This window comes from Vicugna pacos, chromosome 27 (genome assembly GCF_048564905.1).
Source record: "Vicugna pacos chromosome 27, VicPac4, whole genome shotgun sequence".
NCBI lineage: Eukaryota > Metazoa > Chordata > Mammalia > Artiodactyla > Camelidae > Vicugna > Vicugna pacos.
Genome location: NC_133013.1, coordinates 17,530,686 through 17,557,934, shown reverse-complemented (window position 1 = coordinate 17,557,934; position 27,249 = coordinate 17,530,686). Strand labels below are relative to the sequence as shown.

At 49.1% G+C, this 27,249-nt stretch overlaps 3 protein-coding genes, 1 long non-coding RNA gene and 1 pseudogene across 4 annotated transcripts; 2 read left to right on the top strand and 3 right to left on the bottom strand.

The window, feature by feature from the left end:
* Positions 1-636: 636 nt before the first annotated feature.
* Positions 637-1,554, bottom strand: LOC140689650 (myeloid-associated differentiation marker-like). The gene has a single exon (XM_072950625.1). It carries the CDS (start codon positions 1,552-1,554, stop codon positions 637-639), a length of 918 nt encoding a protein of 305 aa, XP_072806726.1.
* Positions 1,555-2,853: 1,299 nt separating this feature from the next.
* Positions 2,854-7,188, bottom strand: LOC102529270 (myeloid-associated differentiation marker-like). The gene has a single exon (XM_006198555.4). The coding sequence runs from the start codon at positions 7,020-7,022 to the stop codon at positions 6,087-6,089; it is 936 nt and encodes a 311-aa protein (XP_006198617.2). The 5' UTR covers positions 7,023-7,188; the 3' UTR covers positions 2,854-6,086.
* A 1,910-nt stretch (positions 7,189-9,098) lies between these two features.
* Positions 9,099-16,276, top strand: LOC102528471 (myeloid-associated differentiation marker-like). Its single transcript, XM_072950624.1, is given in 4 exon segments — positions 9,099-9,119; positions 10,050-10,184; positions 11,012-11,183; positions 15,294-16,276. Coding segments are annotated over 4 exon segments (1,311 nt in total).
* Positions 16,277-19,713: 3,437 nt separating this feature from the next.
* LOC102528727 (myeloid-associated differentiation marker-like) lies at positions 19,714-20,613 on the top strand (annotated as a pseudogene).
* A 4,565-nt stretch (positions 20,614-25,178) lies between these two features.
* Positions 25,179-26,129, bottom strand: LOC140689854 (uncharacterized). The gene is made up of 3 exons (XR_012064999.1): positions 25,921-26,129; positions 25,409-25,662; positions 25,179-25,322 (listed from the first exon to the last, which is right to left on the bottom strand). It is a non-coding gene; the product is annotated as an uncharacterized lncRNA (long non-coding RNA).
* Between the last annotated feature and the right edge of the window lie 1,120 nt (positions 26,130-27,249).

The following is a 27,249-nucleotide window of genomic DNA, read 5'->3' as shown; positions in this document are numbered from 1 at the left end:
CTCCAGAGAGTAGTTGGGCTGGAAGGCATCCACCCCGTGCTTCCTCTAAGGTGGCCTCTAGGCAGTGGGCTTTATTGAGTCTGCGAAAGTTCTGGAGCCAGTCTTGGTGGGGCTGAGCACCAGGTGGGGCCTCAGGATTCAAGGTCTCTGCTTTCAGCCTCCCGCCCACTGGAAATTACTGATCTTCAGAGATTTTTGTCTAACTTAAAGGGGGGCATGCTGTACATCCTACTCCACTAGGAAAAAGCGGTCCCAGTCCCTAGCTACGCACCCCATCCCCCAAACCCTCACACATACACCAGTAGTAGGCAGAGACAGAAGAAGTCTCAGGATTCCAACTAATCAGAAGTAGAAAATGGGAACAGGTGGCTGGGACACAGGAGAAGAGAAAACAAAGGACAACCAGAAAAGGCCCCCAAAGCAGAAAATGTAGGAAAGAAGAGGAGGAAAGATAAAGAGGCAAAACAGGATGTGGGCACCCAACGAAAACTGGAAGGAAGACACAGCAAAAGGAGGGAAGGAAACAGAGAAGAGAGTGAGATGAGAAGTGAATTGGGGAGGATGTGAGGAGGGGAGAGCGGGGACAGGAAGAGGACATCAGAACTTGATGTAGAAACCTCCACTGAAAAGAGGGAATCAGCTGACCGTGGGCTGATTTTCTGTCCTTACGGAAACCAGGTGGGCCAAGGTCACCAAGTCGGCCATGTAGATCAGCAGGTTGATGACTGTCAAGGTGGTCACAGCCAGTCCTTTGTCCCAGGTGCACACCAAGTAGGTGAGTCTATCGCCGCAGCTCACATCGCTGGACCGCTGGGGCTGGCCGCCCAGCTTCTCGACAAACTGGTAGAGAGGCCAGAGGACCAGAGCACTGGTGTAGAGGAGGATGGAGAGCGTGGTCAGCCCCAATAGGAATGTGGGCAAGGGGAGAAGAAGCCTGTTGTCGCATTTGCCCAGGTTCAGCAGGATGGCCACGGAGGACAGGACGAAGCAGATGGAGTAGACGGCCCCGCACCACACCAGGGCCGGCTGGTGCAGGTACAGGTTGGTGTTGCTGATGAAGCCGAAGATGACACAGGCCAGGGAGGTCTCCAGCAGCTTGAGCAGACCCTGCGTGGTGTACATGTAGCGAGCGATCCTGCCTCCTTTGCCCTGGTACCAATTCCAGAGAACGAGCAGTTCCAAGGCATAAAGGACTAAAGCAATACAGGAGAATGTGGTGGAGATCATGGCATAGTCCCGGTGTGGGCCAGAAGGGAAGAACTGGATGTAGGTGGTGGGGTAGAGGATGGAGGTCAAGAGGCAGAAGAGGGTGGCATAGCAGGTGTAGATGGTGAGGAAGCCATACCAGGAGAAAGGTAAGTGATCCCTGATGTGACAGAACTCAACTATGAGGATGACGAGGGTCACAGTGAAGCAGAAGCCCCAGATGAACATGGACCAGTTTCCTACGACAACACTCCCAGTGCCCACGCTGGCCATCAGTGAGAAGGGCACGCAGGTGGAGAGCAGCTGCATCAGGCGGAAGAAGCATAAACAGAAGGTTTCCACATCCATGTATGAAAAAAACACGTGGAGGTGGTGTGGTCGTGCAGGTCACTGTCACCGATATGGCAGTGGTCTTCGCTGAGGACCCACCAGAGAAAGATCTGGCCCAGGGGGTAGATTAAGTCAGATGCCTAGAATCAGCTTAAGGGCCAGGGCAGCTGAAGCTCAGGATGTGGAGTTTGAACCAATGGCCCAGACACCTGGGTAACAGCGCAGCTGCTCCAGGGTGACTCTCTCCACCCATCACCCTTGGCCTTGTCAGGAGACTGGTCTTATCCCCAGCCTCACAGCTGGGTGTGTTCTGGCCTCAAACCATGACCGTTTCTGATCTCCCTGAGCTGTGTGCCGTCATTGGTGGAGATGCAGGATAGGGTGCCCCTTATCTGCCATCCCAAAACTTCAAGACTCTGAAAATTGAAAAAGAATTTTAATAAAATTCCTTTGCTTACAAAATTTGAACTGAAAGGACAGGAGACAATTTATGGCCTTTATTTACTTCACTTGGTGTCAATGTTCAAATATACAGTTGCAGAAACACTAATGTGCTTGATTACAAGGTGCTTCAGAGCCCTGTGGAGTGTTACGTTGTACAGAGAATATGCACCGTGTCACGTGTCTGAAGTTGAAAAGTTCTGAGTGGAGCATATCTGACTCCATGCATTTTATACATGGGAGAATGAGGCTCAGAACAGGGCCGAGACTCATCTGTGGCCATGAGATATCCTGTGGCAGAACTGAAACTAGAAACCTGATCTCCTGGGCTCTGCTGGCCCGACTACCCACGTTTCATCCCCAGGGGGACCCAACCAGGGCTGTGGGGCCACCGGACCTTAGTCAGGAGCAGATGTGACTGTGGACCGGCTCTGCCTCTCTCACTCTGGGCTTCCGTTTCCTCTTCCACTGCTTGGGATCAGCCCCTCTGTCCTCCCAGAAGAAAGGGCTCTGTGTTCACTAAAGGGAACGTGAGCTCCCTAACCAGGGCGAGAGCTTTGGGGCTGCTGAGCTGGAGTCTGAAGAGGAGGAAAGTAAAAGATGTGCAGGAACAGGGGAGTCTGGGAGCGATCAGACTGTGAAGTCACTGGAAGCAGTTTGTGTTTTCGAAAAAAATCACTGGAGGGTTGGATCACTGGTGAGTGTCTGAGGAAACGCATGATATGAAAGAAAAATGTGTTTAGCAGCAAGAAAGGTTGTAGGGAAGGAGGGTCTATCTAATCAGGAAGGATGCAACCAACAAACAGGACACAGAAGTTTATTTTTATTTCTCCCCCTTTTATTACATAAAATATAGCAAACTATATATTGTACAAGCCAACAGGGAAAACAAGCAGATAGCACAGAGCAGAGGGAGGCGGGCTTCCATCTCCACGTCATTGTCTCCAAGACAGGTGCAGCCAGGGGCACCGGGAAGAGGCAGGGTTGGAAGGGGACCAGGGGTCATTGGGACCCCCTCCCCCATCCTGTAGCTGAGGACCCTGACTCAACCAGCAGTGAGTGACCTCCTCGGGGTCACACGGCAGGTTTGTGGCAGAACTAGGATGCATGGGGCATTAACCCCAGCCTGGGGGATGCTGCTGCCACACTTGCAACAGGCAGCTTGGGACCAGGAAACCTGGGTCCTATCTTTGACTCAGCCATACAGAGTGACTCTGGACAAGTCCTGCCACCTCCCTGGGTCCAGCTGCACCTCCTCTATGACAAGAGGGTTGGACTAAGCGGAGGACTTTTACAATTTCTTTTGAGCTCCAAAGTAGGGGGACTGGAACTTGCCTCGGAATTATGACAAATGACCTTTAACCCCCACCAGATAGGAGGGGTGGAGCTGCCGTCCTCATGAACCACGAGGGCTTGGACAGTGAGCAGCTCAGGTGAGCCCATTCCTCGGCAATTCTTTTACTAAACCACAGAGGATCTCCATCCTCCTGAGAAGTTAGGTCTCAGGGCTGGGTTCCACTTGATTCAGGAAAATGTAAGAATATGAGAATTCCTTGCACCCAGACTTGAGGAGGTCAATTCATACTTGTTTCTATTCATGAATATTAATCAACAATCAATCCAAGAAATAAACGGAAAATTCGAACCAACTTGAAGATTATAAGCTGGGAGACAGACTTTCAGAAAGCTCTGCGAACTGTTCCAAAGAGGTAACAGGGGAGGCCAGGATGCACGCGATTTGCAGGGAGGGGTAGATGCAGTCAAGCACACAGTCTGGTAGAAGATGAGTGCTCTTTGTGAAGAACAGTTATCTCAGTTAATGGTTTTACTGCCTTTCTGATTATGGGAAGATACAAGAAACTGGGTTCATAAAAATTTCTCCCTAAAATATCTAGCTATCTGAGGGCTGGTTCTGGCGCTTTTCCCAGAGCACAGAATGCCTCATCCTGATCTTCGCCCTGGGAATTCCTTTCACGATGTATTGTAGATCAGTGACTGTAGTGACTGATGACTTTATTCTTGCAGGACTGGATGGTGACAACATTCTTTATCACACAATCTTCTCCTTTTTAGTCTTAATTTAGACCAAGATTTGGGAGGCATTTTTGACCGACTTGTTCCAGGGTGCTAAGAATATCATTCCCAAACCAGGCAAGGGGTTCCCTGAGAGGCCACTCAAGGGCTATTACTCATCTAGGCCCTGTCAACAGTAGCAAAAACCTCAGCACCACCTGTCTTGCTAGTCCGTCCTGTCCAGGGTATGAGTTCCACTTGTTGCTTCTTCCCATACCTAGAGTCACACTGTTACAGTCATTAATTTTATAGAACTATTTATCATATCAGTCATTTCAGGTCACATAGTCTTCATTGTTTTTTATCACACGTTTGTTAATGCAAGAAACAATCTTGTAAAATGAGCAGAATACAAGTCATGTAGCTGGTGACATCAATCAGGTCACAAGCAAGCAGTGGTATTTTCTAAGGAGTAGCATGACTAGAACCAGAAGAAAAATTGATCTTTATGGAGAAGCAGGTATTTCTGCCCTTGGGGAGGGCTGGTTAAAAATAATTCAGATGCACAATGCACACTAGAGGGGAGGGAGGAGGCCTACACAGGCAGAGAAAAGTTTTGTTTAAATTTTTCTTGTCTTACCTTAAAATGAGAATTTTATTAAACTATTTCTTAAGGTTTTCCTGCCACGGGGACCATCTTCTGGGAGCCCTCCCCATCCACCCAGTCTGACACTGGGTGAAGAACACGTGCTTCATCCCAGGACAGGAATGAGTGGCAGCAGTGCGGGTCCTTCCCTGCCCCTCCCCCACAGCTCTGCTTGCCTGGCCCCTCTGGCCCTGGTGACACAGAGGATGCCGGGCTCTGGGCCTTTGTGGCTGACAGCAAGACAGGAAGAAGGCTTGGGGCGACATTTTTTATACATGTATGCATACTTAAATAGATCACATTATGTGTGAGTCCCAGAGAGGGAGGAAGCTGCAGCAAAAGGGAACTGCCGTGCAGGAGCGCGTGTGTGCGCGCTGCACAGTCAAGCAATGCAGTTTCTTATACTGTGGCAGTGGCAATTCTTACCCAACAGCACACGGCCCCAGAAAAATTTGAAAGGCAACTTCGTTAAGAATAGGACCATGCAGCAATTTCTGATGCCCTGACCAGAGAAAAGAAAAGGAAAGAACCCCAGGCTAACATGACCTTTAAGGCCGGCAGTGGCCATGGTCTTGTCCGTGCAAAGGCAGGACATGTCACTTTGGACACTGAGGCAGGAGGGCCACATCGCTGCCCCCCACAAACACTTCAGACAGTTGTCTTCAAGAGTACGTGGTTCTTCGCCAGCTCCTTTTCTGATTCTCCAGAGAGTAGTTGGGCTGGAAGGCATCTACCCCGTGCTTCCTCTAAGGTGGCCTCTAGGCAGTGGGCTTTATTGAGTCTGCGAAAGTTCTGGAGCCAGTCTTGGTGGGGCTGAGCACCAGGTGGGGCCTCAGGATTCAAGGTCTCTGCTTTCAGCCTCCCGCCCACTGGAAATTATTGGTCTCCAGAGATTTTTGTCTAACTTAAAGCGATGCGCACAGTACATCCTACTCCACTAGGAAAAAGCGGTCCCAGTCCCTAGCTACCCACCCACAATCCCCAAAACCGCCACGCATACACCAACTAAGGCACAGCCAGGGGACAGGCTTGCTCTGGCAGTGAGGCCCCTCCAGAGTGTGAGCATCTGCAGAGAGGGCTGTGTGATGTGGAGTTCAGCACCTTAGGAGCAGGGAGGGGGCAGTGGGCAGAGAAGGAAGACGTCTCAGACTTCTGAATGATCAGAAGAAGAAAAATGGGATGAGGTGGTCAGGACACAAGCGGATGAGAAAGCAAAGAATGTCCGAAAGAGCAAAAAGCAGAAAAAGTAGAAAAGAAGAGAGTGGAAAGAGAAAGAGGCAAAACAGGATGTGGGCACCCAAGGAAAACAGAAAGGGAGACAGAGCAGAGGAGGGAAGGAAACAGAGAAGAGTGAGATGAATGAGGAGGGGAGTCAGGGGTCCAGTAAGAGGGCAGCAAAGGACATCAGAACTCTATTTGCAAAGGGAATTGGGAGACCCTCGGCAGACCCTCAGTCCTTGACAAAAACCTGGCGAGCCCAGTACACCAGGTCAGCCATGTAAGCCAGCAGGTTGATGGCTGTCAAAATGGCCACAGCCAGTCGTTGGTCCCAGGCGCACACGTAGTATGTGAGATCATCTCTGCAGCTCCCATCGCTGGACCGCTGGGCCTGGCCACCCAACTTCTCGTCAAACTGGTAGAGAGGCCAGAGAACCATAGCACTGGAGTAGAAGATGACGGAGAGCAGGGTCAGCCCCACCTGGAAAATGGGGAATGGGATGGGCAGTGTGTATTTCAATTTGAACAGTTTCAGCAGGATGGCCACGGCTGCCTGGATGAAGCAGATGGAGTAGACGACCACACACCACACCAGGGCCGGCTGGTGCAGGTACAGGTTGGTGTTGCTGATGAAGGCAAAGATGACACAGGCCACGAGGGTCTCCAGCACCTTCAGCAGGCCAGGTATAGTGTGCACATAGCAGGGGTTGCTGCCGAGCTCATACCAGTCCCAGATCCAGGCCACTTCCATGCCATAAAGCACACAAGCAATGCAGGAGAATGTGATGGCGGCGATGGCACGGTCTCGGTTGGGGCTGAGAGGCAAGAACTGGACGAAGGTGGTTGTGTAGGTGATGGAGGCCGAGAGGCAGAGGAGGGCAAAATAGCAGGCGAAGGTGATGGGAACGTTGTACCAGAAGAAAGGGAACCGGCGCTGGAGACCAAACCACTCAACTATGATGATGATGAGGGTCATAGCAAAGCAGAAGCACCAGATGAACAAAGAGAAGTTACCTATGTCGCCCCTCCAAGTGCCCATGCTGGCCACTAGTGAGAATGCAATGCAGGTGGACAGTACCTGCAGCAAGCGGAGGCAGCAGCCCCTTCCGGTCCAGACGCCAACGTCTGAGTTCCGCAACGAAGTGAACTGGTTTCCCGTGGTGGTCATGCTGGTCACTGTTCCTGCTTGGCAGTGGTCTTCGCTGAGGACCCACCAGAGAAAGATCCGGCTCTGGACTAAGTCAGGCACCTGGAATCAGCTAAACGGCCTGTGAAGGCTGAGACTCAGGATGTGGAGTTTGAACCAATGACTCAGACACCTGGGTAACAGTACAACTGCCCTCAGATGACTCTCCCTGCTCTTCACCTTGGCCTTGGCAGGAGACTAATCTTATCTCCAATCTCACAGCTGGGTGTGGTCTGGCCTCAAACCAAGAATGTTTTTCATCTCTCTGAACTATGTGCCATCATCTACGGAGACACAAGTTAGGATGGTCCTTATCTGCAATCCCAAACCTTCAAGGGCCTAAAAATTGAATAAGAATTAAAAAAAAATTTTTTTTGGTAACAAAATTTGATCTGAACAGACATGAGACAATTTATGGTCTTGATTCATGTCACTTATTATGAATGTTGAAAAGTGCAGCTGCAGAAACGCTAATGTGTTCGATTACAAAGCGTTTTCAGAGCCCAGTGGGGTGTTATGTCATGTATGCACCATGTTACATGTCTGGTCTGAAAAATTATGAATTCTGGAGCACATCTGACCCCAAGGTTTTCTGAAAAGGGATTGCAGATGGTACTGCTAACCCCGATTTACAAATAAGAAAATCAATGCTGGGGGAAGCCAGTACCTCCCCTAAGGTTGCATGGATAAGAAATGGGAAACTCGGATAAAAATCCCAAAGCGGTGGGTGTGAATCCTTTGCTCTACAGCCCAGCATTTCAGCAGGGCCTGTGGGTGGGAGCCCAGCACCCAAGCTCGGGGCTCTGGGAACCCAGGACAGGCTTTCAGGGCCATGGCCTCCTTCCACAGCCACCTGAAGAGACAGGTGTCTGTCCTGTCCTTCCTGCAGCCATCACTAGAAAGAGCTGCCATCTGCGGTGACACAGCCCTGCCCCGGGAAGGGCAGCTTCAAATGTGAACAGGGACAAGCCATGGGGTAGAGCAAGGCAGTGGTGACAAGATGATACGTGAAGCAGAAACTGTTTGAATTCTCCCCTCAACTCTGCCTTAACATGTGACTCTTGTCCATTTGGGAGGAGACACCAACCCAGCATTACTCCAAGGTGGAGCGTCATGGAGGAACCACAGAAAAACATAATATTATGTTTAACTTCTAAGCTCCAAAGCAGCCATCCACGTGCAAGTCTGGAAAGATTTAGGAGTGGTGCTGCCTAAGCGAGGATTTTCGGGTGGGAAACTAGTGAGAACTTCCAAGCTGGGCAGAGGGATTGGAAATGAACAGGGATGTTGTGTCTGGGTGCTGATGTGGAGCCTTCAGGGCGTCCCAGGGGAGGGGTGGAGCATGGACGGTAATAGGCCCCCTTTTAAGGGCAGGAGCTGAGAGAGATCTGTACCTGCTGGACTTCTGGGAGGTGCAGCACCTGGTTGGGGCCGGGCCGGGCGCAGCAGAGTGGAGATGGCTGGGGGGACTCCCACGGTCCGAGCGGCCCTGAGGCAGCCAAGGAGGAGTCTCCTGATCCAGAAGGAACACAGGCATGGAGCCACCTTCCCCATGTAGGAGGGGCCTGGGGTGAAACTGAGAGGGAAGAACAGGGGCCTAAAGCGGATTCAGAGGTGACAGGGGACACGTGGCCAGAGTGGCAGGGACAACGGAGACCAAGGAATTGCCTAGGTCGCCTGCCCAAGACAGTCCCTCCAGCCAGGGCTGCAGTCCCACCTCACACAGGGGCCTCCTCCAAGAGGTCCCCACGTGTCGGGCGGAGAGCTCGTCCCCAGCCTGCTCCTCTCTCTCTAAAATCCTATTTGTTAGGTATTAAGGTCCAAATGGAGCCTCTAATTCTCTTATCTCTTCTGTCCTCTTTTCTCTCTCTTAATATTTCGGTCTATTTTCTGAAAGAGTGACAAACTTCATTTTCCAATTTTTTATTGGATTTATAATTTATGCAATGATATTTTTAATTGTGAGGAAGTCTTTTTGTTCTTTAAATACTCCTTTTAAGTGCTCTTATTCACAATAGATAACGAAGGATCAGTGTGTTGGGGTGGAGGATTCAGGAGATGGGGTTGGACACGCTGAGAGTGAGGCGTCACGAGACATGGGGAGGGAGATACCAGGCGGCAGCTGGACGTGACTTGGTCTCAGTAAAGTTCAGCTCTGGAGGCACAAACTGGGGAGCTGTCATCATGCAGCCTATTCACTTCACTCAGTATCTTGCTAAGTGTCACATCAATAGAGCAGGTACCCTGTCCTCCCACCCAGAATAGGAGCCTCACCCAGCCCTCCACTCCTATCACTCTTTTTTTCACCTGTTTTACTTTTGTCCTGGCCTTTGTCACCAGCTGACATGATGTTATGTTATATATTGATTTGCACATTATCCATCTCCTGCACTAGAGTGTAAGCTCCATGAAGGTAGATCTATTGGTTTTGTTCTCTGCTCTCTGTCCCGTGCCTAGAACAGTCACTGGCACACACTCAGTGCACAAGTATTTGTCAGCTAAATGGAAACTTAAAGCCAACAGACTGGATGAGGAAGAGAAGGAGCACAGAGAAGAGGTGGTCGAGGCCCACGTCCTGAGGGCTTGAAACACTCGGACAATGGGAGAGGAGGAGGGGGGAGAGAGAGACAGAGGAGCGACTGAGCAGGAGGAGGAGAATCACTCCAGAGAAGAGTCTCTGAGTCAGGTGAATTATGCTGAGGGATCTAGTGTTGGGAACTTAAACATATCTTGAAGACCTTCTTAGGCATTGACACTGTGAACCTTGGAGCAGAGGCCCTGCCCGCACTTGTCACCTTCTCCCCATCTCGGGTCACCCGCAGGCCCACCTGGGGCAGGAGGAGGCGGCGGCAGTATGTTCCCATGGGCTCAGGTAGGAGCACAGGGCGTGAGTGTCCTGCCACGGCTGCGATGCCGGATAGACCCCACCCGGCTGGAGACCAGCCCCCTGCCTGCTCCTCCTCCACCTCCTCACCCTGCCATCCTGCCCGGGTCTCTCTTGGTCTCCAGGGACCAGTTCTTCCCACCCAGGTCAACAGAGTCACTCACCGGGCCTCCTGTCCTGAAGCAGAGACCATCCCCTGGGTGCTGAGGGCCCAGGAAGGGCACCAGGGCAGGTACATGGGAATTGAGACGAGGGACGAGGTGAGGATGTGCGCCCGCCCCCTGGTCCAGGAGGACGGCCCAGGGAGGACGCAGGCAGCAGTGGGTCTGCGGAGAGGTGGGGGTGGACTAGGGGGAAAGGGGGCTGGACACTAACCTGGGAAGCACAGCGGGAAAGCTAAACGGCTCTGGAAGAAGAGGCTGGAGGGCCCAGTGGTGCTGAGCTGCCCTGCTCTGCCTTCTCCCCGTGGGCCTGCGGTGGACCCTGACTTGCACTTTCCAGAACTGAGGGCAGAAGACCAGGAGGGAGTGGCTTCCATGGAGAGAGAGTTTCCACCTGATGCCTGAGCAGGCTGGGCAGGTGTCATCATGGTCCCATAAGTTTCTATGGTAGCTGTGAGAGTTGGGACTAATACCCCCATTTTACAGAGTTGAAGCCTGAGGCAGGAGTTGCTGGGGATGAGTGGGGTCTCTAGGTAACAGAGGACCCTGGGTGTTTTCCAGCTCTGCTTTCTGAGGAGCTGCTCCAGGCCACCGGGAGAGGGTCTGCTGGGGATGACAGAGCTTGGGCTGAGAAGCCAAGCTTGGTTTCCTACTCGGTAAGACAGGAAATAACTCCCCCCACCCCAGGCAGGGGCACCGGAGGACTGTGTAAGATGACGTGTGTGAAGCCCCCGAGCACAGAACTAGTCACAAGGCAGCACCTTCCCATCCTCCATCCTTACAACCTCAGTGAATACAACCAACATTTGCAGACATCAGTCCAGCTGTGTCGGGACTCAGGCAGGTCGGGTCTAGAGGGGCAGCAGGGGCAGCTCCCCACTTCGATTAGGCTCAGTGGTGACGGTGCTGTCTGTGGGTCCCCCCAGCCCCAGCCCGGCCCTGGGCACCCTGCCTATGAGATCTATGAGATCTCAATACCCCCCGCCCCAGCCCCTCTGATGGGCGGGGCCCCTGTGCCTCACAGAGGGAGCCTCTCAAGCCAGGTGGGCTGGCTGCAGCTGGTGGTCCCCCTAGAGCCCCCAACCTCTGTGCTGCCACGTACTGTATGCTTCACTCCCTGAGAAGCTGTCTGTGCAGGAGGCAGGGAGCCCGGGGTGGGGCTGGAGCACAGCACAGGCTGCCCTCTGGGGTCCTCACCCAGGGGCCCACCTGGGATGTAGAGGGCACAGCCCATCTTTCTCTCCCCTGGGGGCATCCGGGCCTAGAGCCAGAAGCAGGAAGCTGGGTTAGAGATTTCCTTTGGGAACGCTTTTCCTCTGGGACTCTGGTTCCTGCCCTTTCAAGGAAGCCTGAAGCCCTAGAAGGAATGTTGGGCCCCTGGGAGTCAGGGAGCCTGGGGTCACCTTCCAGGCCAGGCTGCACCACTGCCCTGGCCTCTCCGAGCCTCAGCTCAGTGGCTGAGTGAAGGCATCTAGAGAGTCCCTGGGGCAGGCTCTTAACAGTTTTTAAAGACTCATTGCTTCACAATTCACACCAGAATGTCCCTCAGGCTGCTTCTGTCTGCTGGGTAGCCTGGTGGATAGACGGCCCTAGCACGCCCCCTGGTGGCCAGCCACTGCCAGGCACAGCTGCACCCAGCAGCTTCCAAGATTAATGAAAGTCCTAACAAGATTCTTAACAGCAGAGGTCAGAACCCTGCAACAGGGGAGACAGGACAGGAGAGAACCCTAGAAGTGACACTGCATATCTCCGCACTGCACTCCCAGAGCAGGTTCCCAGAGGTCAGTGGTGCAAATGGGAGGCACTGCCATTATGGGTTATTGTGAGAAATCTGCTATGAACATGTTCACTCATGTCTTGTAGAGTACGCTTTCATTTCCGCTGAGAAAATACCTAGGAGTGAAATTACTGGGTCACAGAGTGGTTTATACTTAATTGTAAAGAAACTGTCAGACCCTAAAGTGATTGTATCTTTTACACTTGCATAAGAAATGTAGGACCGTCCGAGTTACTCCAGATGATCACTAACCCTTTGTATTATCAGTCTTATTAATTTCAGCCATTCTGTTGGGTGTATAGTGATATCTCAGTGGGGTTATAATTGGCATTTCTCTGAATAGTAATAATTTTGAGCAGTTTTCCATGTGTTTACCCATCATTGATATATCTGTCTTTGCAAAATATTTCAGCCTGTGTTTTTCCCGTCAAACTATGTCATTTAAACTAAATCATTTATTTCTTATATCAACTCTTATTTCTTCAATATAGCAGAACTATTGATTGACACAATTTATGTATTTTTCTGAAACAGCACAATTATTGATTAGCTGAATTTAATGCATCTAAATCATTTATCTCTTACATTAATTTTCATTTCTCTAAAACAGCAGCCTTTCTCATAGACCCAGAACCCCTGGAGCAAGACTTAAAATTGAACAGAGGGTAAAATAACAAATTAAAATTTGAGAATTACAAGTCTATATTAGCTGAGGAAATATAAAAAATTATTGTCACATTTAAATCAGCAGGTATACTAATTGACAAACAAGTTCATACTGTCTAGCACAGGGAACTATATTCAATATCTTGTTGTAACTTACGGTGAAAAAGAATATGAAAATGAATATATGTATGTTCATGTGTAACTGAAGCATTGTGTTGTACACCAGACATTGATACATTGTAAACTGGCTATACTTCAATAAATATATATGTATACATATATATATATACATAAAAAAGGACAAGATAGCTTACTTTTTAAAAAAGATCGCTAAAAAAAATAAACCCAAGGTGTGAAAAAAAGAGATACTAAAATATCTCAGGACATTTGACCATTTTTTCATTGGGTTGTTGGTCTATTTATTATTTGAGTTGCAGGCATTCTTTCTATATTCTAGATACCAGCCGGTGTCAGATATATGTTTTACAGGTAATTTTCTCCAGTCCTTGGCTTGCTTATTCATTTTCTTAAGAGTGTGTTTTTACGGGTAGAAGCTTTCGCGTTTAATGAAATCTAATCTCTCAGTGTTTTCTTCTTCTATGGTTATTGCTGTCTGCGTCCTCTACCTACGCTTGAATCTCAGTACGTTCTCTCGCATCTCTTCTGGGAGCTTTGCCGTTCGGGTATTTGCATTTAGTTCTATCATACATCTTGAACTCGTTTTTGTGTATGGTATGGAGAAAGGGCCGAGGTTTTTTCTTTCCATCCGAACATCCAGTTGTTCCGGCACCATTTATTGAAGAGACTTCTCTTCCCTCATTGAATTACATCGGCACTTTTGTAGAAAATCAACTGACCATGTAAGTGTGACTCCTATCAAAACCTGTTGCTTTGCTGTGACTGTGGAACAATATAAAGGCATGAACAGAACAGCAATTCTCTGTAGCGATTGTCTAAACACACATTTCAATGGACAATAGGTATAGTTTTGTGATTATTTTTATGTATTATTTTTGTTGAAACATAATTCTTATGTTCATCAAATCTAATAAAAAAAACTGGATTTGTTGTGTTTTATGTCTTTATTTTATTTCGTTTTTCCAGTAATTCATTTTTACCGTCTTTAAAAATGTATAGGTCCATGATAGGCAGAAGACAGGCAAGCAAACCCCTTATCTTTCATCACCGAGAGTTTGAGAAACTTGAACTCTCAGCACACAAGTCCCACAGGATGTTAACAGTCATCCTGCACAGAGAGGTTGCATAGCCAACTGCACTGAAACCTGAATTTAAAAGATAAACAGATTTCTTTATTGCAGGATTTTGGGGGACATGCATAGAGTAGTGTGCACTATAAAATTACCAAGGCGATATATAGCAGGACGAGTTTCCCAAACTTATATGATCGGCGGGGGAGGGTGCAGCTCAAGTGGCAGAGTGCATGCTTAGCACACACGAGGTCCCGGGTTCAATATCCAGCACCTCCTCTAGAAATAAACAAATCGATAAGCCTAATTACCTCCCCCCTCAAAAAGAAAACAATAAAAGAAACTTTATTTTCATGGAGCACCTTGGTCTCCGTGTTTCCGCGAATACCCTTCCGGAACCAGCAGTCCACCGACTCCCCCATAAGGGGTTAACCCAGTGCTGGCTCGGAAGTGTCCAACAACGTCACCTCCCACGGAAGCGCATCTCATTTGGGACAGCTTCAGTTCCCTGGGGCATTTGGAGTTGCATGGAAAAATCCCAGTCTTGACTCTTCCGGAGAGACCTCTGAAAAATTCTCATGTGTCCTTGAGTCGCCTGTCCTCACATCCTACAGACTGAATGTCTCTGCATTAAGCCAGGTACACGTTCAGGGCAGAAATTGGGCCTTGCTATGGGATCTGCAGGGCCCAGCACACAGTAAACACGTGGTAAATAGTTGTGCAGAACAGAAATGCATAGCGCCTCCCCTAATTCATGCACACCTCAATTGCACCCTATCTCTGGATCTTCCACGGTCCTGGCTGCCTGCCTTGATGAGCTGCGGACCACCCACACTGGCTCCCACATTTCTTGAGACAGTCAGTCACCAGGGCTCCTTGTTCCTTGGACACAACTCTCCAAATCCCACAACTTTCTTACACATGATCTTGGGATAGCCAGCTTGTTCCCACCTCAAGGCCTTTGGGCAAGCTGTTCCCTAATCGCGGACACGGTCATCTCTTTCTTGTCTTTCAGTTCTCAGCTGAAATGTCACGTGAGTAATCATGTAGCATATGTTCTATGTATGTTCTATGTAATCATGTGACATATGTTCTACACTCATTTAGGCTCTGAAAGTGATTATTTTTGCAACTGAAGTTTTGAGCATCACACTAAGGGAAATACATAAGGAGAATAAATTGTCTCATGTCCATGCAGGTCAAATTTTGTTACCAAATAAATTTTGTAAAATACTTTTCAATTTTCAGAGCCTTGAAGGCTTGGGATTGCAGATACGGACCATCTGACCCTGTATCTCCATAGATGATGGCACACAGCTCAGAGAGATCCAAAAGTTCATGGCTCTGAGGCCAGACCACACCCAGCTGTGAGGCTGGGGATAAGACCAGTCTCCTGACAAGGCCAAGGGTGACGGGTGGGGAGAGTCATCCTGGAGCAGCCTGTGTCTGTTTCAAACACCACATCCTGAGCCTCAGCCACCACAGGCCCTTGAGATGATTCCAGGCTTCTGACTTAATCCGCCTCCAGATCCACATCTTTCTCTGGTGGGTCCTCAGGGAAGACCACTGCAATATTGGTGACGGTGACCTGCAGGACCAGCAGGACCTCCACATGACCGTCCTCAGGCCTGGGCTCTGTGACCATCATGGGCTACTTCTTCCGCCTGCTGCAGCTTTTCTCCACCTGTGTGGCCTTCTCACTGATGGCCAGTGTGGGCAACTGGAGGGCAACCACAAGTAACTGGTCCACGTTCATCTTTTGCTTCTGCCTCGTCATGACTCTCATCGTCTTCCTAGTCGAGTTATGTGAGCTACAGTACCGCTTCCCCTTTCATTGGGGCAACTTCCTCATCACCTGGGCCTGTTACTTTGCCCTCTTCTCCCTCTCGGCCTCCATCATTTTTGCCACCACCTATGTCCAGTTCTTCCCCTGCGGCCCCCACTGGGACCAAGCCATCACCGCCTCTGCTTTCTGCTTCATTTCCTCTATGGTTTATGCCGCAGAAGCAATCTGGATCTGGTCCTGGCCCCGGACTGGTGATTTCTCCGGCTATTTGGGCAGTGTGACAGGCCTACTCAAGGTGCTGGAGAACTTGGTGGCTTATGTCATCTTCGCCTTCATCAGCAACACCGACCTGTACCAGCACCAGCCGGCCCTGATGTGGTGCGTGGCTGTCTACTCCATCTGCTTCATCCTGGGAGCCGTGGTCATCCTGCTGAACCTGGCTGACTGTGAGAACAGGCTGCCCACCTCCTTCTCCCCTTTCCTGTTGGGACTGACCCTGCTCTCCATCCTCTTCTATGCCAGCGCTCTGGTCCTCTGGTCTCTCTACCAGTTTGATGAGAAGTTCGGTGGCCAGCCCCAGCGGTCCAGCGACGTGAGCTGCAGTGATGGGCTCACCAACTATGTGTGTGCCTGGGACCTACGACTGGCTGTGGCCATCTTGACAGCTGTCAACCTGCTGATTTATGTGGCTGACCTGGTGAACTTGGCCCGCCTGTATTTTGTAGAGATAGAGGATCAGCCCACAGCCTCCTGATTCCCTCTTTTCAGTGGATGTTTCTACACCAGGTTCTGATGTCCTCTTCCTGTCCCCGCCCTCCCCTCCTCACATCCTCCCCAGTTCACCTCGCACTCACTCTTCTCTGTTTCCTTCCCTTCTTCTGCTCTGTCTCCCCTTCTGTTTTCTTCAGTGGCTCATATCTTGTTTTGCCTCTTTCCCTTTCTGCTCTCTCCTACCTTTCATGCTCCTTGGCCCTTTTCTGGTCCTCCTTCGTTTTCTCATCTGCTTGTTTTCTGACCGCCTCTTCCCATTTCCCTTCTTCTGATGAACTGGGAGCCCTGAGACTTCTTCCTTCTCTGCCCCCCGCCCCTCCCCACTCCTAAGGTGCCGAGCTCCACATCACACACATACCCTGGGCCTCCGGAGGGGCCTCATTTCCAAGGCAAGCCTGTCGCCCTGGCTGTGTGTGTGTATTTGGGAGTGTGGGGGTGAGTTGCTAGGCATTGAGCCCCCTTTATCCTAGTGGAGGGGGGTGTACAATGCAACTTTCCTTAAAGATAAACAAAAATCTCTGGACTTTTCCAGTGGCAGGAGGCTTGAAGCACAGACCCTGGGTCCCTAGGCCCCACCTGGTGCTCAGCCCCACCTGAGATTGTCTCCGGAATTTTTGCAGGTTTACTACAGCCCACTGCCTAGCTGCCACGCAGACAAAAAAAGTTGCCTGCCATTTCTGTAAATGATGAAAGTTGCCAGCCATTAAGCTTTAAGCCACAGCAGCGGGCCTCCAGTGGCACAGCCTGACGGCAATTCAGGATTGAGAAAAACAAGACATCAGCTTCAAAGAGTTAAGATGTATAACAAAGGAATAAATCTTTTTTTAAAAATCATCTCACTGACTTTCAATTTCAACATAATTTTTAGATTTGCATGATATTTTTGCCTAAGTGTATGTGTCTTTTATGGATTTCCTCATTGATTGCCTCTCCTCACTACCCTTCACCAAATAAAATGTTGGCTTCATTGGGACATCGACTTCTTCCATCTTGATTTTCTCTCATTTTCCCAAAGCAAGAATAATTTCTTTACACATTATTTAATCAGAAAAACAAAGTCTCAAAGTAAAAAACGCTCCCAACAACCCTATGAACAGACTATAGACTGTTTCAGAGTCTGATAATCTTTAAGCAAGTTGACTTTTTAAAATAAACTTTAAAATTTTAGAATAGTTTTAGATCTACAAAACTGACCATGTGTGTGTTCCTTCCATTTGAATGTGGCCCCAGTTCAGCAGGAAGCAGCTAGAGAAGGACACCTGTTTCCCCATTTCCATAGAGCTAACAGTGGGGATTTGAAGGAGTAGAAAACAAATTAAAAAAACTGGCTTCCCTGCCATTAAGCCCGCCCCTGTGCATTCTCCACGGAGGAGAGCTTTAACCCAGAGGCCACGCTCCAGGAAGGAGGCAATGGGCCGATAACCCCAGAAGAATGGACAGACCCTTTGGGGTTCCTCCATGACACCAGGAACATTCGTTGGAGTTAAGAGGAAAGAAGCACCCTGTAAAACGTCCTGATCGTCACCTTTTCTGTTCATCCGGTTTTTCTAAAAAACCTCAACACCCCAACCCCAAGATGGATTCGCAGTCTCCAAGGCATGAGCCTACTGGGCCTCCCCTTTGCCTGGCAAAGCAGTAACGCTGTTCTTTTCTGATTTCCCCAAAACTCTGCCTCCGAGCCTCAATCTCGTTTTCGGGGTACAGGGGCCTGCTTTTCGGCAAGTCTCGGGTCTCCCGTTATCGGGTGGTGATGCTAGGTTTTATTTGGTGCTGCTAAACTCTTCCCTGAAGGAGGAGGCTTCCCTTCAAACTTGGTTTCAAGAAGCCGTCCCTGGGTTATCCTCAGTTGAAAGACACTAGGAAGATTTTACTCAGTTGAAACACACTGACTGATATGAACTAAAATTCATATTTTAATGGCAAGAGGAGAAAAGTTTAAACATAAAATTTTTCTTTACCTGGTTGTGCCTCCTCCTTCCTCAGCAGGGGCCAATCTCTTTCAGTTCCTGCTCTCAACAGGGGGCCTATCACCGTCCATGCTCCACCCTCGCCCCGGGACACCCTGAAGGCTCCACTTCAGCACCCAGACACAACATCCCTGTTCATTTCCAATCCTTTTTTTCCCAGTTTGGAAGCTGTTAACCAGTCTCTGAGGCCAGAAAATCCTCACTTAGGTAGTACTCCTAGGTCTGGAAAGACTGGATGCCAGCTCCGGAGCTTAAAAGCCAAACACTGTACTATTTTATTCTGTGTCCTCCATGACGCTCCACCTTGGAGTAATGCTGGATGGGTGTCTCTCTTCTCAAACAGGGAAGGGTCGCATGTTAAGGCAAAATAGTGGAGGGGAGGGACTCAGAAGAGTTCCCACTTCACGTATCATCTTGTCATCACTGCCTTGCTCTCACCCCATGGCTTGTCTCTGTTCACGTCTGAAGCTGCCCTCCTCCAGGTGGGGCTGCGTCACCTCAGATGGCAGCTTCTCCTAGTGATGGCTGCAGGGAGAACAAGACAGACACCTGTCCCTTCAGGTGGCTGTGGAAGGAGGCCATGGCCTTGATGGCCTGTCCTGGGTCCCAGAGCCCCGAGCTTTGGTCCTGGGCTCCAACCCAGGACCCCTGCTGCAATGCTAGGCTGTAGAGCAAAGGGTTCACATCCACAGCTTTGGGATTTTTATCTGGGGTTTCCATTCTTATCCATGGGACCTTAGGGAAGATACTTGAATTTCTAAGCCTTAGTTTTGTCATCTGTGAAATGGGGTTAGCAGTACTACCCACAATCCCTTTGAAGCCTTTGGAATCAGATATGCTCCAGATTTCAGAATTTTTCAGCTTCAGACACATGACATGGTGCATATACTCTGTATGACGTAACACCCCACTGGGCTCTGAAAGTACCTTGTAATCAAATATATTATTATTTTGGCAACTGCACTTTTGAACGTTCACACTAAGTGAAATAAACTAAGACCATAAATGGTCTCCTGTGTACTCAAGTGAAATTTTGTTACCAAACAATTTTTAAAAATTCTATTACAATTTTCAGACCCTTGAAGGCTTGGGATTGCAGATAAAGACCGTCCTACCCTGTGTCTCCTTAGATGATGACACACAGCTCAGAGAGATCAAAAATGTTTATGTATTTGAGGCCAGACCACACCCAGCTGTGAGACTGGGGGTAAGACCAGTCTTCTGACAAGGCCAAGGGTGACAGTGGGGAGAGTCATCCTGGAGCGGCTGCGCTGTTACCCAAGTGTCTGGGCCATTGGTTCAAACTCCACATCCTGAGCCTCAGCCGCCCCTGGCCCTTAAGCTGTTTCCAGGTGACTTCATCTACCTCCAGATCTGGATCTTTCTCTGGTGGGTCCTCAGTGAAGACCACTGGCAACCAGGGAGAGTGACCATCAAGACCACCATAACCACCATGTTCTCTTCCTCCGTCCTGAGCTCTGGGACCATCCTGAGCCTTGTCCTCCGTCTGCTGCAGCTGCTCTCCACCTGCGTGTCCTTCTCACTGGTGGCCAGTAAGGACACTTTGAGAGGGGGCTAAAACAACTGGTGCATGTTCATCTGGTGCTTCTGCTTTGCTGTGACCCTCATCATTCTTACAGTTGAGTTATTTGGGCTCCAGTTCCACCTCCCCTTCTCCTAGGATGGCTTTCTCTACATCTGTGCCTCCTACTTCACTTTTTTCTGCCTCTCAGCCTCCATCATCATCGGCATCACCTACATCCAGTACTTGCCTCACGGCTCCATGTGGACCACGCCATTGCCGCCACTGCATTCTCCTGCTTGGCTTCTGTGCTTTATGCCACCGAAGTGGCCTGGGTCTGTGTCTGGCCTGGAGATATATACTGCTTTGTGTCCACCTTGCCAGGCATCCTCAGGAGGCTGGAGTGCTTCATGGCCTATGTCATCTTGCTTTCATCAGTAACACTGACCTGTATCAGGACCAGCCAGCCCTGGTGTGGTGCGTGGCTGTCTACTCTCTCTGCTTCATCCTGGGGGCCGTGAACTTCCTGGTGAACAATTGTGATTGTGACAATGACCAAAGGCTGCCCATCCCCTTCCCCCGTTTCCTGGTGGGGCAGACGTGCTCTCGGTCCTCCTCTACACCAGCGCTGTGGTCCTCTGGCCTCTCTACTAGTTCCATGAGGAGTTGGGTGGACAGCCCCAGTGGTCCAGCGATGTGAGCTGCAGGGATAGACTCACCTCCTTGGCGTGCATGTGGAACCAGCAACTGGCTGTGACCATCTTGAGAGCCATCAACCTGCTGCTTTACATGGCTGACACGGCATACTTGGCCCTGGTTTTTGTAGGGTGAGGCTCTGCGCATGAGTTCCGATTCCTCTTCGAACCAGAGGTATCTTTACCGAGTTCTGATGTCCCCTGCTGGCCTCTTCCTGTCTGCTCTCTCCCTTCTCATATCCTTCTCCATTCATCTCACTTTTCTGTTTCCTTCCCTCCTTCTGCTCTGTCTCCCTTCCTGTTTTCTTTGGTTGCCCACATTCTGGGCCTCCAGAGGGGCCTCACTGCCAGAGCATGCCTTCTGGCCCTGACCCTGCCTCGGTTGGGGGTGTGTGTTGGGGGTGGGGGAGAGGCTGGGGGGAATGCGAGTGAGTAGCTCGGGTTTGGGCCCCCTTCCTCTCAGTGGAGGGGGATGTACATTTCACTTCTCCTTTAAGTTAAAAGAAAAAAAATACCTCTGGAGGTCAATAATTTCTGGTGGGCAGGAGGCTGAAAGCAGAAATCCTGGGTCCTGAGGCCTCACCTGGTGCTCAGCCCCAGAAGTTTTGCAGGCTCACTAAAATCCTTGCCTAGAGGCCACCTTAGAGGAAGCATGGGGTGGATGCCTTCCAGCCCAGCTACTGTCTGGGAACTCAAAAAAGGAGCTGCTGAAGAACAGCATAGTTTTGAAGACAACTGTCTGAAGCATTTGTGGGGGACAGTGATGTGGCCCTCCTGCCTCAGTGTTCAAAATAGCACGTCCTGTCTGCAGCGACAAGAAAACGGACACTGCCAGCTTTAAAGGTTATTAGCTTGGGTTTTTTTTTTTTCCTTTTTTCTGGTCAGGAGGGCAAAAATTACTGAATAGGGCAAGTTTCTTTTTGATTTATTTTTGGTGGAGTGGATTGGGTGAATGGGGATTGCTGCTGCCATTCAAAACAATGCATTGCTTGAGTTTGTAGTGCACACACAGTTGTGTTTCTCTGTGCCAGTTGCACTCTGCAGATTCTTCCTGCTTCTCTGGGACTCAGGAATAATGTTATTTATATACATGCATGTAATTTTAAAAACAATCTCCCAGAGCTTTGGTTCCTATCAGCTGCTCCTGTCAATCATAGAAAAGACTTGTTCCTTCTCCCACATCCATAATGTTTTTCTTAACTTTTAAACATAAAACTTCTTTTTAAAACACAGAATCAACAGATCATCATTGCCCCAAATTTGCCTAGAGCTCAGAAGCAGCCTAGCATATTTCCATCTTCACCTAAAGCACTGTCTCTGCAAGCCCCTCCCACTATCTCCCAACTCCCACTTCTCCCAGAGCCTAAGGAGTGGTCCAGTCTTAGGAAGGGAGAGATTGAGCCCCACCCAAATGTCCATATCCTGTGCCCTGCCTCTTAAAGGGGCCATGCCAGCTCTGGATGCCTCTCTTTCACGATGTATACCTGTGCGTCTGCTCAGTGTGTGTTTGTGTGCGTATGTGTGTGCACTCCCGCATTGGGACCAACAGACCTCTACAGTAACTGGTGGCTATAAAGGCACCATAAGCCTTCTCCCTGGCCTGCTTTCAGCCACACAGCCTCAGAGCCCAGCATCCTCTGTGTCACCAGCGCCAGAGCAGCCAGACCAGCAGAGCTGTGGGGAGGGGCAGGGAAGGACCCGCACTGCTGTTCATCATTCCTGTCTTAGGATGAAGCACATGTTCTTCACCTGATGGCAAGTTGGGTGGATGGGGAAGTCTCCCAGGATACGGTCCCCATGGCAGGGAAGTCTTAAGATGCAATGTAACAAAATTCATATTCTAAGGCAAGACATGAAAAGTTAACCTAAAAATTGTCTCTGCCCATTTACGGCTCCTCTCTCCCCTCTAGTGTGCGTTGTGCATCTGCGTTATCTTTAACCAGAACCCTAGGGGCAGAAATACCTGGTCCACCATAAAGATCGATTTTTCTGTTCTTCAGCCATGTAACTCCTTAGGTGATTAATACTGCTCACTTACGGCCTTGGTAATGTCACTAGCTGTATTATTTTTATTCTACCCATTTTACGAGATTATTTCTTCTTGAGTGCCAAATTTGTCATTGAGCCTCTGATAAAGATAATGATGACTAGACGACTTGGAACAATTGACACAATACATAGTTCTATCAAATCAATGATTGTAAGAGTGTGACTGTAGGTGTGGGAAGAAGCAACAAGAGGGAAGACTTTCCTGAACCATGACAGACCAGGAAGACAGGTGGTCCAGACGCTCTGGGCTTCTGTTACCAGGACTAGGTGAATAATAGCACATTGAGTGGCCTATCAATGAAATCCTCTCCTGACCTGAGAATGAGCTTTCTTAGCGCCTGCGACAAAGTGGTCACCAAATGCCTCACAAACCTTGGTCAACATTAAGACTAAAAAGGAGGTGATTGTGAAATAAGGAATGTGGCCCACCATCCAGTTCTAAGAGATCAAGTAATTAGTCACTGCAGTTCGCTGACCTACAATCCACCCTGGAAGAGATTCAGGGCAAAGATCAGGGTAAGGCATTTTGTGCTCTGGGAAAACTGGCAGAACTGGCCCTCAGAGTTAGACATATTCAGGAGAAATTGTTATAAATCCAGTTTATTGCAGCTTCCCATACTTAGAAAAGCACTAAAATCATTAACTAATGTTCTTGTTTCTCTGGGAAGGCAATAACCTTCTACTGAACTGTGTGCTGGATTGGATGAACCTTTTCCCCAAATCACATACATCTTGGCCTCCCCTCCCTACCTCTTCATCTCTTCAGAACAGTTTTTAGAGCTTTCTGAAAGACTGTCTCCCTGGTTATAATCCTCACATTGGCTGAATAAAAATCCCCATTTCTTTCTTAGATTGACTATTCATTAATTTTTCAACAACAAAAACAAGTATGCATTGACCTCCACAAGTCTGGGTACAAGGAATCTCGTATTCTTCTATTTTCCTAAATCAAATGGAACCCCACCCAGGGGCCTCACTTCTCAGGAGGATGGAAATGCTTCTGTGGTTTAATAAAATAATTGCCAAGGAATGGGCTCACGTGAGGCATTCACTGTCCAAGTCCTCATGTATCATGAGGGCAGTGGCTCTATCCACCTCCTGTTTGGTGAAAGTTAAAGATCATTTGTCACAATTCCAAAGCAAGGTCCAGTCCCCCTACTTTTACAGCTCAATAGAAAGTATATCAGAAATAAACCCATAGACTTACAGTTAATTAATCTTCAACAAAGGAGGCCAGAATGTACAATGGAGAAAAGACAGTCCCTTTGCAAGTGGTGTTGGGAAAATTAGACAGCCTCGTGTAAATCAACAAAGTTAGAACCCTCCCTAACACCATTCACAAAAATAAACTCAAAATATCTTAAAGACTTAAATGTAAAACAGGACATTAGAAACTTCCTAGAAGGAAACATAGGAAAAATACTTTCTGCCATAAATCTTAGCAATGTTCTCCTAGGACAGTCTACCCAGGCAATAGAAATAAAAGCAAAAATGAACAAATGGGACCTAATTAAACATAAGCTTTTGCACAGCAAATGAAACCATAAGCAAAACAAAACGATGACCTATGAAATGGGAGAAAATATTTGTGAATGCTGGGACTGACAGGGGCTTAATTTCCAGAGTATATAAATAGCTCATATAACTTAATAACAAAAAGCAAAGAACCCAGACCAAAAACAGGCAGAAGACCTACACAAGCAATTCTCCAATAAAGACACACAAATAGCCAATAGGCACGTGAAAAATACCACTAATTATCTGAGAAATGCAAATCAAAACTACAATGAGGTACCACCTCACACTGGTCAGAATGGCCATCATTCAAAAGTCTGCAAACAATAAATGCTGGAGAGGGTGGGGAGAAAAGGGAACCCTTTTACACTGTTAGTGAGAATGTAGTCTGGTACAGCCACCAAGGGAAATAGTATGGGGTTCCTTTAAAAACTAAAAAAGAGTTACCATATAATTCAGCAATCACACTCCTGGGCATATATCAAAAGGGAACTCTAACTGAAAAGGTACATGCGCCCCAATGTTCACAGTGTCACTATTTACAATAGTCAAGGCAGGAAAAAAACCCAAATGTCCATCATCAGTTGACCGGATAAAGAAGTTGTGATATGTATACAGTGGAACGCTACTCAGCCATAAAAAATGAAATAATGCCATTTGCAGCAACATGGATGGACCTAGAGATGATCATACTAAGTGAAGTAAGTCAGATAGAGAAAGACAAACAGCATATGATATCACCTATATGTGGAATCTTAAAAAATGACACAAATGAATTTATTTATAAGACAGAAAGAGACTCACAGACATAGAGAACACATTTATGGTTACTTGAAGGGGAAGGGAGAGGAAGGGATAAATTGGGAGTTTGGGATTGGCAGGTACAGACTACTACGTACAGAACAGATAAACAATAAGATCCTACTGTATAACACAGGGGACTATATTCAATGGCTTGTAGTAACCTGTAATGAAAAAGAATATGTATACAAATGTATAACTACATCACTATGCTGTACACCAGAAACTAACACAACATTGTAAATCAATAAATTTACAAAAACAATAAACATAACACTGTACTTCAATTTTTTTTAATGTAAAAAAAATAGATGCATTTTACAAAAAGGTGTCCTGAAGAGACGAAGGCCTCTAGTCCGTGGGGAGGGGGCTCGTTACCACCAGGTGGAGCCCTCACTGCTCTCAAATTCTCCAGGAGATTCGGTAGAGCTCCATCGTGGCCCTGGCGTCCTCCATGGAGTTGTGTCCCAACCGGCTGTCCTGCAGACAGACACAGGCACAGAGTGGGGAAATGGGGCGGGGCTGCATCCAGGTGCCCCGTGGGACCGGGCCTCCCCTGCTCACACCTGGCTTCCAGGGCCCGACGTGGGTCAGTGGGTGAGTCTCCCCAGGCCTCCGACACCCTGGACTCGGCAGGTGGCTGGAGCAGGCCTGGCCTCACCCATTAGCACTAGGCCCAGGCGTGGCCGCCACGAAGTCCAGCATCCTGAGAGCCAGGCTGTGCCCTCGCAGTGCTGACACCCTGGTGGGGGCAGGGGCGCTGCAGACTTGCCCTCAGGCTCAGAGGGGCTGAAGCAGTTCGCACAGGAGCTGCAGGGCACTGAGGAAAATGTACAAAAGATGTTTCTAAAGGGCTCCTTGCTCAGCACGTTGAGAAGAGTCTTTCAGTGAATTGAGGTGCTGACCACTCTGTCCTCAGTCCCTGGTGCCACAGGCCAACGAAGGGGCCCAAACTCAGGCCCACCCCCTGCCTCCTACACATTCCTGCTCCCCACTAAGCTGACCTGTAGTCCTCAGACTGGGGCTCTGGCTGTCCCCCCTGGCACCCCCTCTCCCTCCCTCCTCCACTAAGACAAACCTTTCAAACTCCATTCAGACCTGGTCACCTGCCTGCCACCCATCCTGGGTCCCTGCTCCAGGACATCCACTCTCCCCTCTGTCGGACATGCCCCTCAGATATGCAGATGGTCTGGTCTTGGGCCAGCCTCCTTCCACCAGGAGTTTTCCAGGGACTGGCCGGGCCTTGCTCACTCCATGTCCTCAGCCTCTGGTCCAGCCTGGCCCAGGGCAGATGCTAAACAAGTATCTGTTGACCTGGAAGGGCCTACGTGTAGCTGCAGTGCCTGGTATCCAGCCCGCCTCCCTGGGCCCTTCCACCTGGGTGAACCCCCGCCCCAGCACATGCCTGCCCCTCCTGGAGCCCTGGGAACCTGCTTTGCAGGTGTGGTCGCAGGTGCACTTGCAGCCCGATGGGAGTTGTGTGTAAACACTGGGGCTCCAGGATAAATCGGAGCTCTGTGTTCTACACCATTTCCTGGAGTGAGGCCAGCTGATTAAGCTTTGTTATCCACAGGGCAACTGGTGTGATTTCTAAAACAAACAAAAACGCCTTGCCTGAGTGCTTTCCCTTCCTCACCCTCACCCTCACTACACCAGCGCTTCCTGGGTCACCTGCAGATAAACTCCCTGCACGCCTTCTGGGGAAGCCGCAGCAAAGACCTGCCCCCTCACAGCACACAGCTTCTCAGGACGACAAGGAGGCAGAGTGCCCTTGGGGCCAAATATTTGCTCTGGAGTCTTTGGAGGACTTTAGAGTCCTGGAGGGAAGGCCAGGCCCCCAGGCTCGCTCACAGGACCGATCTTTTGAAGGCAGGGCTCTGCCCGTCCTGTGGGCTACCCATCCCTCCGCGGCTGCGCTCAGGGAAAAAGGCACCAAGAAGCTTAATTTATGTATGTCTTGCCTTATTAAAGACAGACAGGATACAAAGCAGTTTACAAAAATATATAAACAGCAAAGGTTTAAAAAAAAAGGAAGTGAACAAAGCGGTGGCAAAGGGGAAAATGGATAGGAGGGATGATGATGTGAAATCTGCATGGAGAAAATGCTCAGGTAGGGCAACGTTGCTAGTGATGTCACACACACACACACACATACACACACACACACTACCAAATGTGGGTCAGGGGAGGTAATTAGGTTTATTTATTTATTTATTTATTCTTAGAGGAGCTACTGGGGATTGAACCAAGGACCTCATGAATGCTAAGCATGTGCTCTACCACTTGAGCTATATACCCTCTCCCACCCTTTCCTCCCTTCCCCCGGACAAATTTTTATAGGCTAAATTTGGAGTAAGGGCTGCAGTGTATGTGACTTTCTTCTGATTCAAGGTATTGGTCACTATAC